The 17589-nt window shown below is 48.9% G+C and overlaps 1 protein-coding gene across 1 annotated transcript in view; it reads left to right on the top strand.

Moving 5' to 3' along the window:
* The window catches only part of MAPKAPK2 (MAPK activated protein kinase 2), a 47992-nt gene extending 30640 nt beyond the window's left edge, over nucleotides 1-17352 (top strand). The window contains exons 2-10 of the mRNA XM_066261507.1: nucleotides 11728-11867; nucleotides 12057-12121; nucleotides 12393-12472; nucleotides 12969-13095; nucleotides 13679-13754; nucleotides 14167-14291; nucleotides 14593-14678; nucleotides 14780-14860; nucleotides 15736-17352. Coding sequence (XP_066117604.1) covers nucleotides 11728-11867; nucleotides 12057-12121; nucleotides 12393-12472; nucleotides 12969-13095; nucleotides 13679-13754; nucleotides 14167-14291; nucleotides 14593-14678; nucleotides 14780-14860; nucleotides 15736-15879 — 924 coding nt within the window. The 3' untranslated portion in view covers nucleotides 15880-17352. The remainder of the gene's footprint in view (nucleotides 1-11727; nucleotides 11868-12056; nucleotides 12122-12392; nucleotides 12473-12968; nucleotides 13096-13678; nucleotides 13755-14166; nucleotides 14292-14592; nucleotides 14679-14779; nucleotides 14861-15735) is intronic.
* The last annotated feature ends 237 nt before the right edge of the window (nucleotides 17353-17589 follow it).

Below are 17589 nucleotides of genomic sequence, written 5' to 3'. Positions count from 1 at the left end.
CGCTAAGAAAGACCAAGGTAAGGCATTTGGATCAGACACTAGACATGTTTTAGAAAGAAAATGTCCTGCTCAGGTTTGCCTTTTGGTGGTTGGCTCAGGATATATTGGAAGAGATTGAGTATCGTCTAGGAACCAGTTAGAAAGCACACAGAGCAAAGGGAACCAAGCAAGTGGCTCAGTCTGGGAAAAGGAAGGTGGATCTGTGAGACCTGTCCAAGACAAAATCAGATTGCCTCGGTGGCTGAGGGAGGAAGAGAGGCTGAGGATGAGTAATCAAGATTTATATGAGAAGCCTGGCTGGATGGTGATGTCATTGTCATTAACTGAGACTGGGGAGCAAGTGAGAGGGAGCAGTGAGTGCAGTTTGGTGCCTGTTCAGCCTGTCCTAGATCTGTTAAATAACACTTTATTATAGGTCATTTATAGCAATTGCAGGTATTATCGAAATGCTTCGTCATTGTACCCCCTCTTTCTTTGTCATCCCAAAGGTCTAGCAGGAGATTTTGTATACTTTTTATAGAAGTCAAAGCCCCATGTATCTGAGTGTTTATAATTTAGTAACCTTGCTACAAAAATGGTAATCAGACAAGTTTCGGGGCTTCTCAGGGAATGTAGGCTGGGATGTGATGGTCCAATTTGTGATCTGTCCTAGACCTTTGCCAGAGACGACAGATATGAAGTTGAGCTGTCCTTATTAACAATTCTGTTTACATATTGTTTCTCTTTCGTTGACTAAACTGTGATGTCCTAGAATGCCCAAGTGTTTAGTCTGGTGCCCGGAGCACAGTGGGTGCTGACAGAATGTGTACTGCCAAAAAGCAAGGCGTTGCCCATCTCAGAACCAACGGTGGTTCTGGAATTGCCTTTGATTCTTCTAAGATTCACCTCTTTTAACTCAGTCATCCTCGGGTGATTATACACTGGCTCTTGGTCTCACTTGGACTTCAGGTTTCCCTTGAGTGTACATGTACGTGGAAGCTTGTTCCAGTCTGAAGAGCATTCTCCTTCATAGTTACGATGGAACATATTGGCAATGAGCATTCCCCCACGTCTGTTAGTTTTGTAGATCACAGCCTCTGTCGCCATGAGGAGCCCACTTCCTCCCTGGTTCTTCTTACAGCTTTGCATGTAGGTCTAAGACCCGCTTCTGGTAGTTCTTGCATTTTTACAAGCTCTGCTCATTCTGTTTCATGAGCCACTGTCTCTGGCTCTGTCCTGGTTATGGGCAGTTGCTTGTGTCTTTGGACACATCCTTTAATATCTGAGCTCATCAGAGCTGTGTGTACTGTGGCCTTACCATTTGTGACTGTCTGCTTCTGGTTTCTTTTTTGGGGTTATTGTGTTTTAAGATGATCGCAATCCACTTGTTAAAGATTTAGGCATATTTTTTAAAAATGCATTCCCTTTTGAGATCTCTGCTCATACTCATCCTTTGGATCAACATCTAAATATTGGTTTTCTGGAAGTCTAGGCTGAATAATTGTTTATGTTCCCTGGTGTTTTTCTTTCCTTCTTTGAACTCTCAAATGACAAGGTTATTTTCTCGTGTGTTATTCTTGTTATTGATTTTGCTAACCAATGTTTTGTGTGTGTGTTTGAAACATAATTTACTAGACTTTGCTCCCTGGTTGGAATTGTGTTTTGGGTTGTAGTTCCCCTTGCATCTTCGGCTGTGTGCAAGGTAAACTCTTCAGTAAAGCAAGACAAGAATTTATCAGGTGCCCTGCTCTAAGCAAAAGCCTGACATCTGGTCCCTCAGATGTCCTCATGTTCACGTGGGGTGACTTGAGCTGTCTCGTGTTAGGGCCATTTTTGCTCACTGTAGGGAAGAGTGGTTTATATCTTCTGTCTAACCAAGTATTCTCCCACATGTTACTGCATATGGTTCTTTATCCTTCTTTCCTCACTCGGCTGCCCTCCACTCTCAGGCGAGTGCAGTTGTTGTCGGGGCGGTGTGTATATGAGGTGTTCGTGTGTATACACTTGACTTATACAACCCTTCTTATGCTTTCTCTCTCACCTCCTACTAGATCTGTTGATGAAGGAATACTTGCCAAGAATTTTATTCCTTAAATTGGGGTGGTGTAAATGAGATAGCATTTGTCATTTCCAATTAAAAAATTAAATTTGCTTTGTCGGTTGTACGGGGTCAAATTGATGGAGGGTGTCTAGGCCGGAAGCAGTGTTCCTGACCCCCTCTGTCTTCTTTTCTCTTGGTAATTTCTCCATCTCTGTGGATTTTCAAAAGGCATACCTAGATACTACAAAGAACATGACGTTTTTCTTCCTACCACTCAGATTTTAGCTTAAAGGCAGCTTGGAGAGTCTATATGTTTCCTGCCTAACCCATCTACCTCGTGTCCTAGGGGAAGATGCCTTGTATCCTGTTGTAGCCACGGTCTGCAGCGTTGTTTGTTCCACAGTCTGTCCTTTTTATCTTCTGCGCTGAGCTCTGTGTTGGGCTGACGGATGCAGAGATAACTGGGGTAGAGGCCTGTGAACAGAGCGGGGAGGGGAGATACTTAGGAGCAACAAGACAGGGCGATGCAAACCAATGTTAGCAGCTCAGGCTTTTGCAAAGCCTCCTTTGTAGTGGAAAACAAACAAACAAAAAATGAACTTGCAGTTTGGAGTCTGAATTGGGTCTGAGTCTTGGTGCTATTGCTTTCCAGCATGTGGCCTTGGGCAGGTTATTTCCCTGGGCCTTGGTGGTCACACCTGTGAATGGTGTCAGCGGTTGACGCTATTTCAGAGAGCTCTGAGAGGCTTACATGCAGCTCGTGTCTATATATAAAGTGCACCTGACACATGTTGGTGCAGTATACGTGAAGATTCCTCTTTCTCTTTCGAAGTCGTGATCAGTTGCTAGAACAGAAATAGCTGTGTCCGCAGTCTTTCGGTTTCCTCTCCCAGGCTCTGGAGTGCCTGGCGCCCTACTGTGTGCGGTGGTCACGGCCATAGAAGTCAGAAACGGCCAGCAGTGGTGCTTTCGGGCCTCGGCCTGCTTTTTCTCATATTTGGTCACACTGTCCAGGAAGATGGCAGGCCTTCGCATCCGCTGAGTTGCCCTCATGCTGCGATGTGCACCAGGCCCTTCTTCCTGCAGTGCGGGATTTCCCGTCAGCTCGTCGCCTTCTCTTGCAGGAAGGTTGGCTTGCTTTGGGGCACACCTGTCACTGTCCACCAGGGGCCCAATCAAGACCCGAGGCAAACTGCACTGTAGAATGTAAACTCCTTGACTTAATTACAAAGAAATATATGTAGATGGGAAATAATTTAAACAATAGAAAGATGTAAAATAAAAGGGAAAAGGGAAAAAAAATACAGTCTTCTCTCTGGTACCTACAGTACCCTACTGGTTAACACTTGTTAACATTTTTGGGGGCAATTCCTCTAGAAAACTTTTAAGTATCCACAAGTCCATTATAGCTTCTCCCCTATGCCCTAAAAATACGAACAAAACAACGACAGCAAAAGCACCCAAATGGGGTTACGTTTTACATTGTTTGGTATTTAATTTTTGGAAATTTAAAACACCAAAAAGGAAATTGTCAGCTATCTTAGCACCATTTATAATTAATCACTAGTTAACCTTTTGGTGTGTTTGCTTGTTTTTCTGACTGTACTTTTAAAAGTATGTAATGTGAATGCAGTTCCATCTAAAACGATCAGAACGTTAGTGTGAAGCTGAAGTGTCATCCTGCTCTTTGCCTGTCCTGGTACTGCCACCCCGCTCTCCCCACGGCGGGGGTGTGGCCGCCTCGCTCTTAGGAGGCTCTGCAGTGTCTGGTGTGCGCCCTTGCTGCCATTTGTCCACCTGCTCCTCGGGGGCAGGTGTTTAGGTTGTTACCAGGTTCTTGTTTGTTTGTTTTTGCCATTACAGTGATTTAGGAATGCACTTGAAAGGTGATTTTCTAGTTGGGTAGTTGCTGGGTCCAAGTTTGCACATTTATAATTTTGATAGATATGACCAAATTCCTCTAAAAAATATACCAGTTTATATCCCTGCTGATTATGTGAGAGAGTGCTTCTTCCTCTTCAATTCTTTGCATAAATCCAAGAATTTTATTTTGTTATGTTTTTGGTCAAACATTGAAAAAATTTTGCCATTCTGATAAAGTTGTCATCATTGTTTTTATAAACATTTCTCTTAATGAGTTGCATCAAATATCTACCATTTGGCTATTTGTTTGTCTTCATCTGTGAACTGCTTGTTCTTATTCTTCGCTCATTTTTATATTGTATTGTTAATATTTTGCAGTTGATTTGCCAGAGTTAAGTTAGTCTTTCATCCATCATGTGTTGCAAATATTTAAAAAATACTGTCATTTTACAGTGTAACTTTTAAGGCCCTTACTTTCCGTTGGGCCTTGGTCCTCTGTGACTATCCCCTGCAGGTCCTGAAGATGAAGGGTGGGGACCACAGGAAAGGTTGTTCTCACCTTCTGGGCTATGTGGCATGGTTGTTGTATGGCTTTGGAACTGGACTTCTTGTAAGCTTTAGCTTCGTTTTGGCTGGGGATTCTTTCCCCATTGCGTGAATGGAAGTCGGTAACAAGTAGAGGCTCTTACCTCCCAACACAATGTTGGGGACGTGTGCACCAACACGAGGGACCCTGATGATGAGCTTCTGTGTATTCATTACAGTGACCTTCTAAGAGTAAAAAAATCTGCATGTGAGATTTCTGTTTAGGTCAGTTTATAGGGGAGGACCATCTGTTGCTCCTCACTGAGCTTTGTGGAGCTTCTGGAGTGGGGGTATACTCCCCCCACCATAGATGTGGAAGAAAGTCATCATTTCAACCAAGGCTGATCTGTCATCTCTATGTTCCTGAGGTGGGCTAAATGAAGAGAGACATGTGACATGTCTCCCCATCTCTCAGCAGGCAGCTCTCTGTGTCTGGGGAGGAGAGTCCCTCACCACCAGTGCTGATTGTGTGGCGGCTTCCTAGTTACTTCTTTTGCAGCACAAATCACAACGCAGTTAACACTGAAGAAGAAAACCTGTTTATTGTGTACCTCGTGCATTAGAATGTAAGTCCCATGCGTGTGCAGGCCTTACTTGTCACGTTCTCTGGTATATAACCCAGCACCTTCCAAATCGGCATGTGGCACGTGCTGGATGCTCCAGGTTTTTGCTGAGTGATGTCATTCTGGGGACGTGAGATGAAGTTCTGCCCTTGCTGTGCATCTTCTCCCCGCGGCCCTCCCTGGCTCCAGACTCAGGGATGGAGGCTTGGATGAGCCCTGCAGAGATAATCAGTGATGTAAGGATGTTCTGTCTGGTCCTGCAGCCTCATGACCTCCTCACACCTCCCCTTTTCACTAGTACAGGGCTGTGGGAGGGCCCAGTTCTCCACGTTTCAGCCTGAAAGGTGAGGGTCAAAGGTCAGACATGGATGCCTCAGTCCTAGCTGGGGATCTCAGGCCGAGAACGATTGAACAGCTGCACTATGGCTCTCCTTATCTTCCCCCCAGGCATGACCTGCTTTCTTGCTTGAGACTCTAAGACTCTAGGTCCATGGGGTGGCTGAGTCGCCTGGCAGAGCTGCCTGGAGTCCCGAGCTGCTGCTCCCTGGCCATACTGGGGTATGGATGGCAGCCTCCGGTTAAAATTTGAAGAGCTAAGCTTCTTTGACTTTTTAAAAAGTACATATGCTAATTATAAATCACCTAGAAAATAAAGATAGAATAATAGAATATAGATATAATAGAATAATAGATATCATTACTATTAACATTTTACTGAGTCTGAATGCCCTCCCTGTTACAGATATATACATTATGTGTGTATATATCTGTGTGTATAGCTATATACACAGATATAAATAAATATACATGTAGAACTGTACAGTATATAAGACTCTGTAACTTGCTATTCCACTCACTATTAGATACTTTCTGACAAATGAATTTAAGGAAACTACATATTGGGATTTGTGTTGCAAAAGAAAGAATAGACAGTGACATGATGGTGACTGATCCATTTCCAATTAATATTTTACTGAAACATCATTTTAAAGACAGTAAATTGTTTAGATAAGGAATAGTCAACTTTTTTATACCTACCGCCCACTTTTGTATCTCTGTTAGTAGTAAAATTTTCTAACCGCCCACCGATTCCACAGTCATGGTGATTTATAAAGTAGGGAAGTAACTTTACTTTATGAAATTTATAAAGCAGAGTTACAGCAAGTTAAAGCATGTAATAATAATTACTTACCAAGTACTTTATGTCGGATTTTTGCTAAGTTTGTCAGAATAAATCTTTATAAAACAACTTACTATAGTTAAATATTTTTATTTATACTTTGGTTGCTCCGCTACCGCCCACCATGAAAGCTGGAACACCCACTAGTGGGCGGTAGGGACTACCACTGGTTTAGACGAATCTTTTGCTGTTGCTGGGCACTCAACTTGTTAGCCATTTCTGGTTAAGGTAATCAACTGTTGGCTCCATCTATGATTAGTAGTACCTTAGGGTAAAATTCTAAAGGAATTCCAGAGGGTTTGCACTTTAAGGCATATATATGTACATTATCAGCCCCCACTGTGGCTGTTGGTACCACCATCCTGGGCTGATTTTGTGCCCTTTGCCTTGCTGTGGGTGGTGGAGAGGAGGCTTTGGGAGCAGTGAGAATGGGCTGATATTCCAGCCCTGTCTCGGACAACTGGTTGAAAGGCCTTGAACTAATTGTGTGATTTCTCTGAGCCTGAGTTTTGTTATTTATAAAGTAGGATGCTTCTTCCTGGTGTGAGTGTGAGGATGGGTATGAGGGTCCCGCATTCCAACTACTTAGCGCCCAGGGCAGCCCCAGCCCTGGGTGTGGTGCAGGTTGGGGTGCGGAGGTAACCTTCTGCGGAAAGGGCGGAGCCTGTCTTGTTTAACAAGGAGCACTGCACACCAGACAACACAGCGCCTGATTCAGACTTGCATCACTCTTGGCACTAGGTCAGTCTTGAGAAGGGATGACTTCCTCTCTCATACTTTGCAGCCCGCCTCCAGCTGTCTAGGTTAGGTGGTGTAGGGAGGGAGCTGAAGAGAGAAATCAGGGCGGGGATGCCAAAGCCTGCCTCCATCCCAGTGTTCTGGGTCCTCCCTGCGCCCAGTGCCAACACCTTAAATGAGATGGGCAGGAGTGGGGGTCCAACTTCCCCCCAATGAGACTCTTAACACTGAATGGGGGGTGGTTGGGAGGCAGAACAATCCTAGCAAACACTAATGCTGCACTTACTATGTGCCAAGTACCACTCTTAGCAATTTACATAATGTGCACGTGTTTATTTAATATAGATAGGTACTATTATTATCCTATTTAACACATAGAGAACTGAGGCAGAAAGGGATTAAAAACTTCCTGGCATGTGGTGGTGGAGCTTGTGAAGGGGATCTCCCTGGGGGCCTGGCTTGCTCCTTCCTGTCTTCCTATCTACTTTGCTAGGCTATGGTTCTACCCTTTTGTCTGGCTGGGCTAGGCTTGGGATGCTGACTACTCTCCAGTCTTTCCATGTGAGCCCATGATGGAAGATTGGTGGGGGAGATGAATGGGACCATGCCCCCTGCCTCCAGATTCCAACAGAGATGGAGGGGCACGGAGCAGTATTTTGCAAGAGCTCCCACATCTCCATTATAGCCACCCTCACCCGAGAGGCCCCCGCAGGCCGTGGACTCTGCGGCCTGGTCCCTGGCCGCCGGCACGCTGGTCGGTGTGCTTGCCTGTGTGTTGCATTGCAGTCTAACACAGCCAGCACAAGCAGCCGTCTTTGCTACAGTGCAGGAGAATTTCGGATGCAAACTTGGAGGGAGGAGGGAAGTCACAGTATCCGTTCCAGGCTTAGTTTGGGCTTAAAATATTTTACAGTCCCTTCCAGGCATTCCTTGCCTAAGAGCCGGTGTTGCTTTTTAGTGGGAAGATGCTTCCTTCCTTCAGATTCAAGCCCTCAGAGCTGTAGTCCTGAGCCTTTTTGTTCCTCTGCCCTCTCCTGTCCTCTTCTGTCCCTGCCCATGCCAGAGAGATGGAACCCTTCCTAGGTGTGACTCTTGGCTTCTGACTGACCCTGATACCACAACCATGCTGGTTGCCCCCGGCAACACCTTGGGAATCCTGTTTTCTCTCCTAGTCTCCTCTGGCGTGGAGCTCAGGCACCTCCCCCTGCTGTTCTTTACTTAGCCCTGTACTCCAGATTAGCACATTCTTCATTTCCCCTCTCCGGGCTCTGCACGCCACAGCTGTCTACAAAGCCTCTTTGGCTCTTCCTGGCTCTGCCCCATGACGTCAGCCAGCCTGCCCTCCTGACTGATTTGAAGGTCTTGCTTTTATTGCTTGCGTCAGTTTTTATATCCATTCAGGGACTTCTGATAAACATGTGCCTGGATGTCTATTACCAGTCTTCCTGGGAAATGTTTATTACATTTCTCTTACAGTTGAAACATACCACTCTTTCCAAATGACTTATTTGTTAAATTAAATCCAGTTTTACAGATGAGGAAACCCTTTTCAGGAATGTAGATTCCCTGAGACAGGCTGGGAAGCACAGAACTGGGATGCAGACTGTGTGATTCCCACGTCCAGGTGCAGTATGCTCGGCCCATCTGGCTCTAGCAGTGTGATGGGCCCTGTGAGCCTGGCGGTGGAATGTGAGCCCAGGCTTTGACTGCAGTTCTCTTTTGCCCGGTGCCACACACTCTGACGTGTCTAAGGCAGAAAGAACAGAACTCTTGAGTGTGTGCTTGGATTTCAGGAGGGGCGAAGAGTTGTGCACTTGTATTTGGGCCTTGGTGCTTCTTCACTTAGCGCAGCTCTGGTGGGTTAGAGCTTGGAGCTGGTTCGCAGGCAGTGGTCGCCAGGATACTGACAGAAACCCGGCCTACAGTCCTGATGCTGGCTTGCGCTTGGTGTATCACATACTCCAGCCGCAACACAGAACGATGGAGAGGCCCCGTACTGTGGCAGTTCTTCTGGTTCGGTGAAGAGCACCTGGCTGATAACAAGGCACTCTTAGAAGTCTTATTTCCATTAGATGCTCACAGTGACTCTAGGAGGGAAGGGCCCAGGAAGGCAGTGGTGGGATTCAAATAAATTAACCCTTTGAGTAGTACGAATGTTCATGTAAGTCCTCGTGCCTCCTGACCATCCTGATTACAAAAATTTTTATTGTAAAAATGTGTAAGGCAACATTAAAAAAAGGCAAATGTATGTTCTTCTTGTTTTCCTAAATTGGTTATCAAACAAACATGATTTTAAGTTAATAAAATTGTAACTGGAACTAATTTCATTTTTTGGAAAAAAACTCCTGGGGGTCAGCAAGCATGAAAAAAACTCACTACTCAAAGGGTTAACAACCAACCGGTTCTCTGCACTAATGTCCGCTTTAAGTATAAAAGAATGATATACCTAAAGGTAGTTTATTATTTCATGCACTTAATGCTTAAATAAGAACAATAAAAGAAGTACACAAATGTAGATTATAAGGAAGAATTTTAAAATATTAATGAAAAAATATTAAGTAATACCTGACAAAAACAATAAAACTGATTTAAGATATTTCCATATTGCTTCTTGATTGGTGTCCTCACTTGCAATTTTTTTCACCTATGGACGGAATGAACATTACTACGGGCACTTATAATACGCTATTATGCAGATGAATGTTAAAAAGGAGTGAGGAATGTAAATTTGTGATTTCCACATTGGGCAGCTGCCGAGGCGCCCACTTTAGAGAGAGCTCTGATTGCAAGTGCCATTTTAACAATCGGTTTGCTGAACTCAGCAAAAAATTAGGTATCGGTTCTGCCAAATCGGTGCAAACTGGCTGAATCCCACTGCTGCAGGTAGGTAATATCCCCCTAAGGTATAGATACAAAACAGACATAGAAAGGTGAAAACCTCATCAAGATCATGTAACCAGAAATTGATCCATGACCTCATGTTGCCGCTGAGTAAATTTGACAACTGTTTCTTATTCTCTGGGCCTCAGTTTCTATGTGCCTGTAGGGGGCGATAGAGGTCTTTCTTGTATGCTCTTTGAACTTAACCAGTCTTACAGCACACTATCTTAGTGGGTTATAGTTATGTTCTATGTCTACCTTCCTAGTGCGCCCTCCACCCCCAGCCTGAGTTCTTTCAGACCAAGGCTTTTCTATCTGGTCTTCATATCCAGCGCAATACGCGGCCCATAGGAGGAGCTCAATACAAACTGGTGGAATTAAATTACACAGTATGAAATCAACCAATGACTCCTCCTACTTACTTCTCATAGAGTTTAGGGAAGGAAAATAAACGTTTTTTCTGGTCCATCCAAATGAATGAAGTTGAGAGTGGCAGGACCCAGGACCTGTGCAGTGTCTGCACTCGGCCAGTAGGTGGCAGTGTTACCCCACAGAGACCTTGCCTTTTGCCTGCTTGTTAGGAGACTGAATTAACTGGGCAACTGTTTGGGGGATGCCTCTGTAAAGTTGGTATGAGAGTGACAAGTCTTGGCCTCATCCCTTCTCTAAAAACTGCCTGGCGTGTAGTGAAAAAGTCCAACAGTCCTGGGTTCCAACCCTGACTCTGCCTTTCCCCGAATCTGGGCCTGGGACACACTAGCTCTCTAAGCCTGTTTCCTCATCCTGTAAAATAGCGATTGCTGTAAAATTTAAAAAGGTAGAGCATGTCACAGACCATAACATAAATGAGTGCTAGTTTTATTGTTGGGAATTCCTGTGTTTACTTTTTATTGCCCTTTGTAATTGGTGCCATCTTGGCCATCTGATCTTACTTACCAAGCTTCACACGCTTCCCAGCAGTTCTCTTAGTAAACACCCACTCACACCAGCTCTGCTCCCCTTAGTCAGCCCCGAGTCCGAGTCCGCTGTTTCCCCACCTGTCAGCCTTCCCTTCTGCCTGCCCACTTCCGTCTCACCCTACTGCACCCCTCACACCTAAGCCCTCTGAATGCCCAAAGCATTTGGGCTATATATTCCACAGCACCAGTAATGACTTCCCACAGAGTTGGTAAGTCTGTGAGGGCCCTTTCCTTAATTAACTTGGCATCTGTGCTGTGCACTTAGCAGACATTCTGTAATGAACACACACCAGACACTCTGCTAGGCATTTTGCAAAATTCTTTCATTTAATTCTTGTAACAGTTTTCCTCCCTTTTACAAAGGGATGTATCAGAATGCTTTTTGGCTGTTACCAAAAAGAGGTCACGAGGGACACGTGGTGATGTCAGTAAGGAGCTAGGCAGTTGCCACCTCCTGCTTGCCTTCTTCAGTCCGTTGGTTCGTCCTCTTAGGCACACCTTTTCTTATAAAGTTTTGGATCTCCACTCTCCTTAGACACCTCTCCATTATTGAATTGGTTTTCCTCAGTCTGTCTTTCTCCTCCTGCTTCCTTCACTCCTCTCTTCCTTTGCTCAGCTGCTGCCTGCCTTCTAGAATAGACTTTGTCTTGAGCTCTAGAATAGACTTTGTCTTTAGACTGTCGAGGGCCCAGGGGGTCGTACTGAGGTTTTTATTTGAGCAGGTAATGGAGGTATAAAAATGCCAAGTCAGGATTTAGGAGAAGGAGCTGCCAGGGAAAATGCTTGGTATAGGGCCAGTGGTCGTGGGGAGTGTCTGGTGCATCGGTGAGGGTGTCCTTAGGCACGTGGGCCGGGCCTTGGAAGAGGCCCTGTGGGGCAGCAGCCGGCCGCCCCCCTCCAGAGACAGCACAGCCATTCAGGAGCCTGCCTGTCGTGCAGATGCTGCAGGACTGCCCCAAGGCCCGGCGCGAGGTGGAGCTGCACTGGCGGGCCTCGCAGTGCCCGCACATCGTGCGCATCGTGGACGTCTACGAGAACCTGTATGCGGGCCGGAAGTGCCTGCTCATCGTCATGGAATGGTGAGCACCTTGCTGGTTCTGTTCCTGCTCCAACCTCCCTCTCCCTGCCCAGGCCCCTCATGTCTTTCCTGAGGGCGGCCCAGATGTGCCCTGAAGTTTAAAATGTGAATGTTTGATTTGGGGGGGGGGGTAGTGGAGAGTGAGGGTGGGATGTTGTGTTCCCCAGATCTAACTGTGGCTTTGTTTCAGTTTGGATGGTGGAGAGCTCTTTAGCCGAATCCAGGACCGAGGAGACCAAGCGTTCACGGAAAGAGGTAGAAAGGGTCTGTTGTGGCACAGGCCTTGGGCAGGCAGGGACGTGGCATTTCTGAAGGGATCCTCTGCAGCACCTCCCTCTGTGGAAGGTGCTGAGGCCGGCTGCCTCCTCCAGCTCGCTGCCAGCACTGTCATCCTCAGCTGAGCCGTGGTGACTCTCTGAGTCTTGGTTTCTGCGGTGGGTGTTGGAGGGTGGGAGCTTTAGGCAGCATTGGGGTGGGGGCTGATATATTGATACAGCTTGTGACTTTCTTTCCCTGTCCTTTGCAGAAGCTTCAGAAATCATGAAGAGCATTGGTGAGGCCATTCAGTATTTGCACTCAATCAACATTGCTCATCGGGATGTCAAGGTACCAGCTCTTCATCATGCACGCCATGCTCCCCCCAACTCAGGTGCTGCAGAGGGCTCTGGGATCATAGTGACCCTCGGAAAGGTGGCCAGAGTCATGCTGCCTCCTTGCTGCCTGGTTCTTGAGGGCAAAGTGGGGCAGGGTGCCATTTTGTGCTTTGTGGGGCCTGCCCTCACTGGGCAAACCCTCAAACCCAGTGGGGAAGCCTCTGTGGCCACGCTCAGCCCTGTGGTCCTCCACTCAGCACTGCACAGTCACACCTTTGCTTTCTCTGCCTTGTGGTGTACATCGTTGGCTCTCCACATGAGTCTCTTCTCTGCAAGCACACTGTGCACTCGCTCGGAAGGCAGGGGGCTGGTCGTACACAGCTGGTGGCATGCAGATCCTGGGGCGAGACAAACGGCCTTTGATGGAGAAAGGAAGGAAGTCCTCTTTACCCTTGGGTTCCTGATAGCCCCTCACAGCAGGGGCTATTTCTCTGTCTCTCTTTCCATAGCCTGAGAATCTCTTATACACCTCCAAGAGGCCTAATGCCATTTTGAAACTCACTGATTTTGGCTTTGCCAAGGAAACCACCAGCCACAACTCGTTGACCACTCCTTGTTATACGCCGTACTATGTGGGTAAGTCCGGCGGAGGCCCGGGGCCCACCCCTCCCCAGGGCTTTTCTCAGCCCCTCCTCTTCTGATCTTGGAGCCACAGGTGCGAGGAGAGTCGTGTCCCCCGGCCCTTCCTGGTGCCGGTCCTGGCGTGACCCGACCTGAAGTAGGGCTCGTCAGAGTTAAGCTGGGATGGAGGCATCATCGGGGACTAGCGGCCTGAGATGGCGGGCTGGGCTTTGTGCCCCTTTCCCAGGGGAGTTGTTGTCTCTGTCGGGTTCCAGTGGTACCTGGCACACAGCTCCAGCTGATTGGCACAGGACAGGCTCGCAAACGTGTCTTGTCAAAATTAAATGGACGTCATGAGTCTGAAAGACTTGCCAAGAATTATTTTATTTTAAGATTCTAGTCCTAGGTTCTACGCGGAGGAAGGCCTTTGCTCCGTCATCCAACGCCAGGGCTGGGTTATGGCTCTTCCCCTCCTGCCCCAGCTGTGGTCCCACCATGCTGGGCGGAGGGACTGGGGTGGGAGCGTCATCCACAGAAAGACTCGGGTGGATCACAGTGTCTGAGGGCCAGGCCCACCCACACTGACCTTGGTTTGCAGCTCCAGAAGTGCTGGGCCCAGAGAAGTATGACAAGTCCTGTGATATGTGGTCCTTGGGTGTCATCATGTACATCCTGTGAGTGTATCAGGGAGGGGCCTCGGAGAGGCTGGGGAGGGAGGGGCTGGGCTGGGCTGGGCCAGAGGTGGGAGGAGTCCTGTACCTCCCTGGGGAAGAGGAAGGGGCAAAGGTTAGCATTTCCCTTCTGGATGGGGGGCTTCCCTGGAATCTCTTACATGTCCCCTTCTCTCAGTGCTTAGTGGCTTCTGATAGCTAAGTGATGGGTACAAACTAGCTAATGGACAGTGTGGTTTAGGTACTTGGTATGTAGGAATCCTGGGCCCTGTCCTTACTTTCGATATTGTGCCCGAATCAATGTGTCCCAGTTTCTGTGACCTTTACAAGAAGTCTGTTTCTCACCTTATTCCTGGTACAGGGCCCCTAAATAATGCCAGCTCTGTCCCTTTCTTCCTGCTTCCCCTTGGCTCAGGCTGTGTGGGTATCCACCCTTCTATTCCAACCATGGCCTTGCCATCTCTCCGGGCATGAAGAGTCGCATCCGAATGGGCCAGTATGAATTTCCCAACCCAGAGTGGTCAGAAGTTTCAGAGGAAGGTAAGGAGCCCAGGTGTGCATGTGCATGCGTGCACACACACGTATGTGTGGGCATCCGTGTCATGTGGGTGGCATAGCTGGGGGTCTGCCCACACCAGCTGGGTATGTCCTGACTGTGTGGGGGGCCTGGCGTGGGGCCGTGCAGGGTCCATCAGGCGGGACACCTGCAGTGACCCTCAGGGCAGATCCTTGAGCAGTCTGCCCCATGCGACACCCCTGGTTCCTCCCTGAAAACTGTGGGAAGGCATAAGAGAGGGAGAGTGGTTCCTGAGCTGTCTTTGTCCTCTGCGTCACCCCCCAGTGAAGATGCTCATCCGGAACCTGCTGAAAACGGAGCCCACTCAGAGAATGACCATCACGGAGTTTATGAACCACCCCTGGATCATGGTGAGAGAGACTTGGGGCCTTGGGGACTGTCCCTTGGGACGAGGGCTTAGCCAGGACTCTGCCCTGCTCAGACTTTCACTTGTACCTTCCCCTCCCCCCAGCAATCAACAAAGGTCCCTCAGACCCCTCTGCACACCAGCCGGGTCCTGAAGGAGGACAAGGAGCGGTGGGAGGATGTCAAGGTGAGGACGCGCTGGCTGAGAGGGACCGAGCGTGCAGGAGGACTTGGGTTTACATTCTCTCACCCTGGTGATGTGCAGTACGATGAGAACAGGGACTCTGAGCCGCTTCTTTTCTTTTTCTTTTTTCTTTTTTTTTTTTTTTTTACAGAGACAGAGCAAGAGTCAGAGAGAGGGAGAGGGATAGACAGGGACAGACAGACAGGAATGGAGAGAGATGAGAAGCATCAATCATTAGTTTTTCATTGTAACACCTTAGTTGTTCATTGATTGCTTTCTCATATGTGCCTTGACCGTGGGGCTACAGCAGACCGAGTAACCCCTTGCTCGAGCCAGGGATCTTGGGTCCAAGCTGGTGAGCTTTGCTCAAACCAGTTGAGCCCGCGCTCAAGCTGGTGACCTCGGGGTCTCAAACCTGGGTCCTCAACATCTCAGTCCGACGCTCTATCCACTAGCCACTGCCAGGTCAGGCCTGACCCACTTCTTATTCCAGTCTAAACTCGGTTTGGCTGTTCCCTACAAGCTCTTATTCCCTGGGTCTCTAAAAGGACCCAAGAGGCCATCTGGTACTATCTTCTGATTTTGCAGATGAGGAAACTGAGGCCCAGAGAGAGGAATGACCTGTTCAAGGTCATGTAGCTCAAGACTGGCTGGGGCAGACCGGAACCCAGGTCTCCTGACTCCTCGGCCAGTGTTCTTCCTGCCTTCCTGCGGGGTCATTGGAGGGTTTTTGGAGAGCGGCGGCAGCAGTGGCCGACTCAGTGGGCCCAGTGCAGGGGTGAGGCGGCTGTCGGTCCTGGACGCACTGACCAGCCCGCTCCTCTACTCGCTCGCCCTCATCCTGCCTTTACTTATGCCTGTCGCCTCCCCTTCCCCAGGAGGAGATGACCAGTGCCTTGGCCACAATGCGTGTCGACTACGAGCAGATCAAGATAAAAAAGATTGAAGACGCCTCCAACCCTCTGCTTCTGAAGAGGCGGAAGAAAGCTCGGGCTCTGGAGGCTGCGACCCTCGCCCACTGAGCCGCTTGGCCCTTCTCCAGTGGGGGTCAAGCAATAACTCTCAACCTGAATATATTTTTTAAATGAAGAGACAGAACTGTCCACTGCTGCCTCCCCTCGTCCTCGGCTGCACAGAGCCTGGAGCCTTGTGAGGGGCTGAATTCTGCCTTTGGTTCTGGCCACCCCAGAGAGGGAGAGCTGGGAGGTCTAAGGGCATGCAGAGAAGGGAGCAAGATGCTCTTGAACCTGTGCTCATTTTGCAGTTTTATCAGTAATTTGACTTAGAATTTTTATGAAACTTCTTTTATTGTTCTTCCCCCCCTCCTCTTTCCCCCTAGCCTCTTCCTCTTGTTAAAGGGTATTTGTGGAAACTGGTATGGGGAGTGTCCCTGTGTCGCCCCATGCTCCCTCCCCATTTCCCCACTACAGCCTGAGCTCCCACTGGCTGCTGCGTTCAGGGCTCAGGCCATGGAGGGCTTTGGCCAGGATGCTACCCACCTCTTCTGCTGGATCCCTCAGACATCACCAGTGTGCCAGACGGATAAGAGTGAGTGTGATCGTGTGTGTGCCTGTGCATGTGTGCCTGGGACTGTGCATTTGTGGGCCGCGGGAGGCTGGGCTGCATAGGGAAGGCCCTGCTGTCACTCAAGAGCCTCCTCCCTCCTTAGGCCCGCCCTGCCTTTGTTGGGCCCGCCTCTGAGCCGGTCCCTCCTGGGCCTGTCTCTGCTAGCTGGTTCCCCGAGGTGGACAGGAGCATCTTAGGCACTGGCATGAAATCAGGAAGACTGGACCGTCCACCCTAGGACCATTGCTCCCATCTAGTGCTGGTCCTGGTCCTCAGAGGTGCTGATCCAGGGAGGAACCTCTGCTTCCCTTCCTGCCATTAATCCATTCTTGTTCATTTTTCTTACATTTTTAGGCATTTCTCAGCAGGCCTCTCAGCTCACGTGGGTGAGCCTGGGCAGTTTATAAGTGACACAAGCTGCCTTTTGCCTTGGGCCCCGGGGCGTTGGCCAGTTCCCCTGTACAGGGCAAAGGCAGCACCACTTTTGTGGTCCTCCCACACGTTGCCGTTGTGTGGCGTAGTGGGTAGGTGGGGGGTCTTCACACCAAAGATGTCCCGACTGCCCCTCCCCCATTAGCCACGTCACTCCCACCCAAACAACTTGGCTTCATGTGTCCAGACCGGTTAGGGGTGGGTGGGGAAGGCCCTCCCCCAGTATTACTGAGGAGCCGCATGGGGAGAGGTCCTCGGTGCCACAGTCCCTTTGGGGCAGGGGTGGGTGGGTCGGGGTGGCAGGAATACTTCAGTTTTCATCTCCCTCAGGACAGGGTGGTTGGGGGGCACCCAGGGTCTCCTCTATTGTGGGGGAAGGGCTTGGAGTGCCTGCAGCGCCTCCCCTGTCCAACGGTGTGTCTAGCACTCAGATTGTTGTAAACTTGTTTTGTATGAGCGAAATTGTCTTTACTAAACAGATTTAATAGTTGAAAGGATTTCTTTCTCTTCTTTCATGGGGCTCAGTCCTCCTCTCTCGCCTCTCCCCTTCCCAGATGTGGAGTGTGGTTCTGTGTGTCAGGAGGGCAGAGGCTGGGTGTGCTTGGAGGGGAGAGAGGGGGAGGGGACAGGAGGAGAGGGGAGGGCACTGGCAGGAAGGAATAGGGGACAAGAGGAGAAAAGGGCCTCCTGGGCCAGCAGCAGGCAGCGCCTGCCCTGCTGAGGGCCCGGCCAGG

The sequence above is a fragment of the Saccopteryx bilineata genome, chromosome 2 (genome assembly GCF_036850765.1).
Source record: "Saccopteryx bilineata isolate mSacBil1 chromosome 2, mSacBil1_pri_phased_curated, whole genome shotgun sequence".
Classification (NCBI taxonomy): Eukaryota; Metazoa; Chordata; class Mammalia; order Chiroptera; family Emballonuridae; genus Saccopteryx; species Saccopteryx bilineata.
The sequence above is the reverse complement of the archived record's forward strand: the minus strand, read 5'-3'. Positions and strand labels throughout refer to the sequence as shown.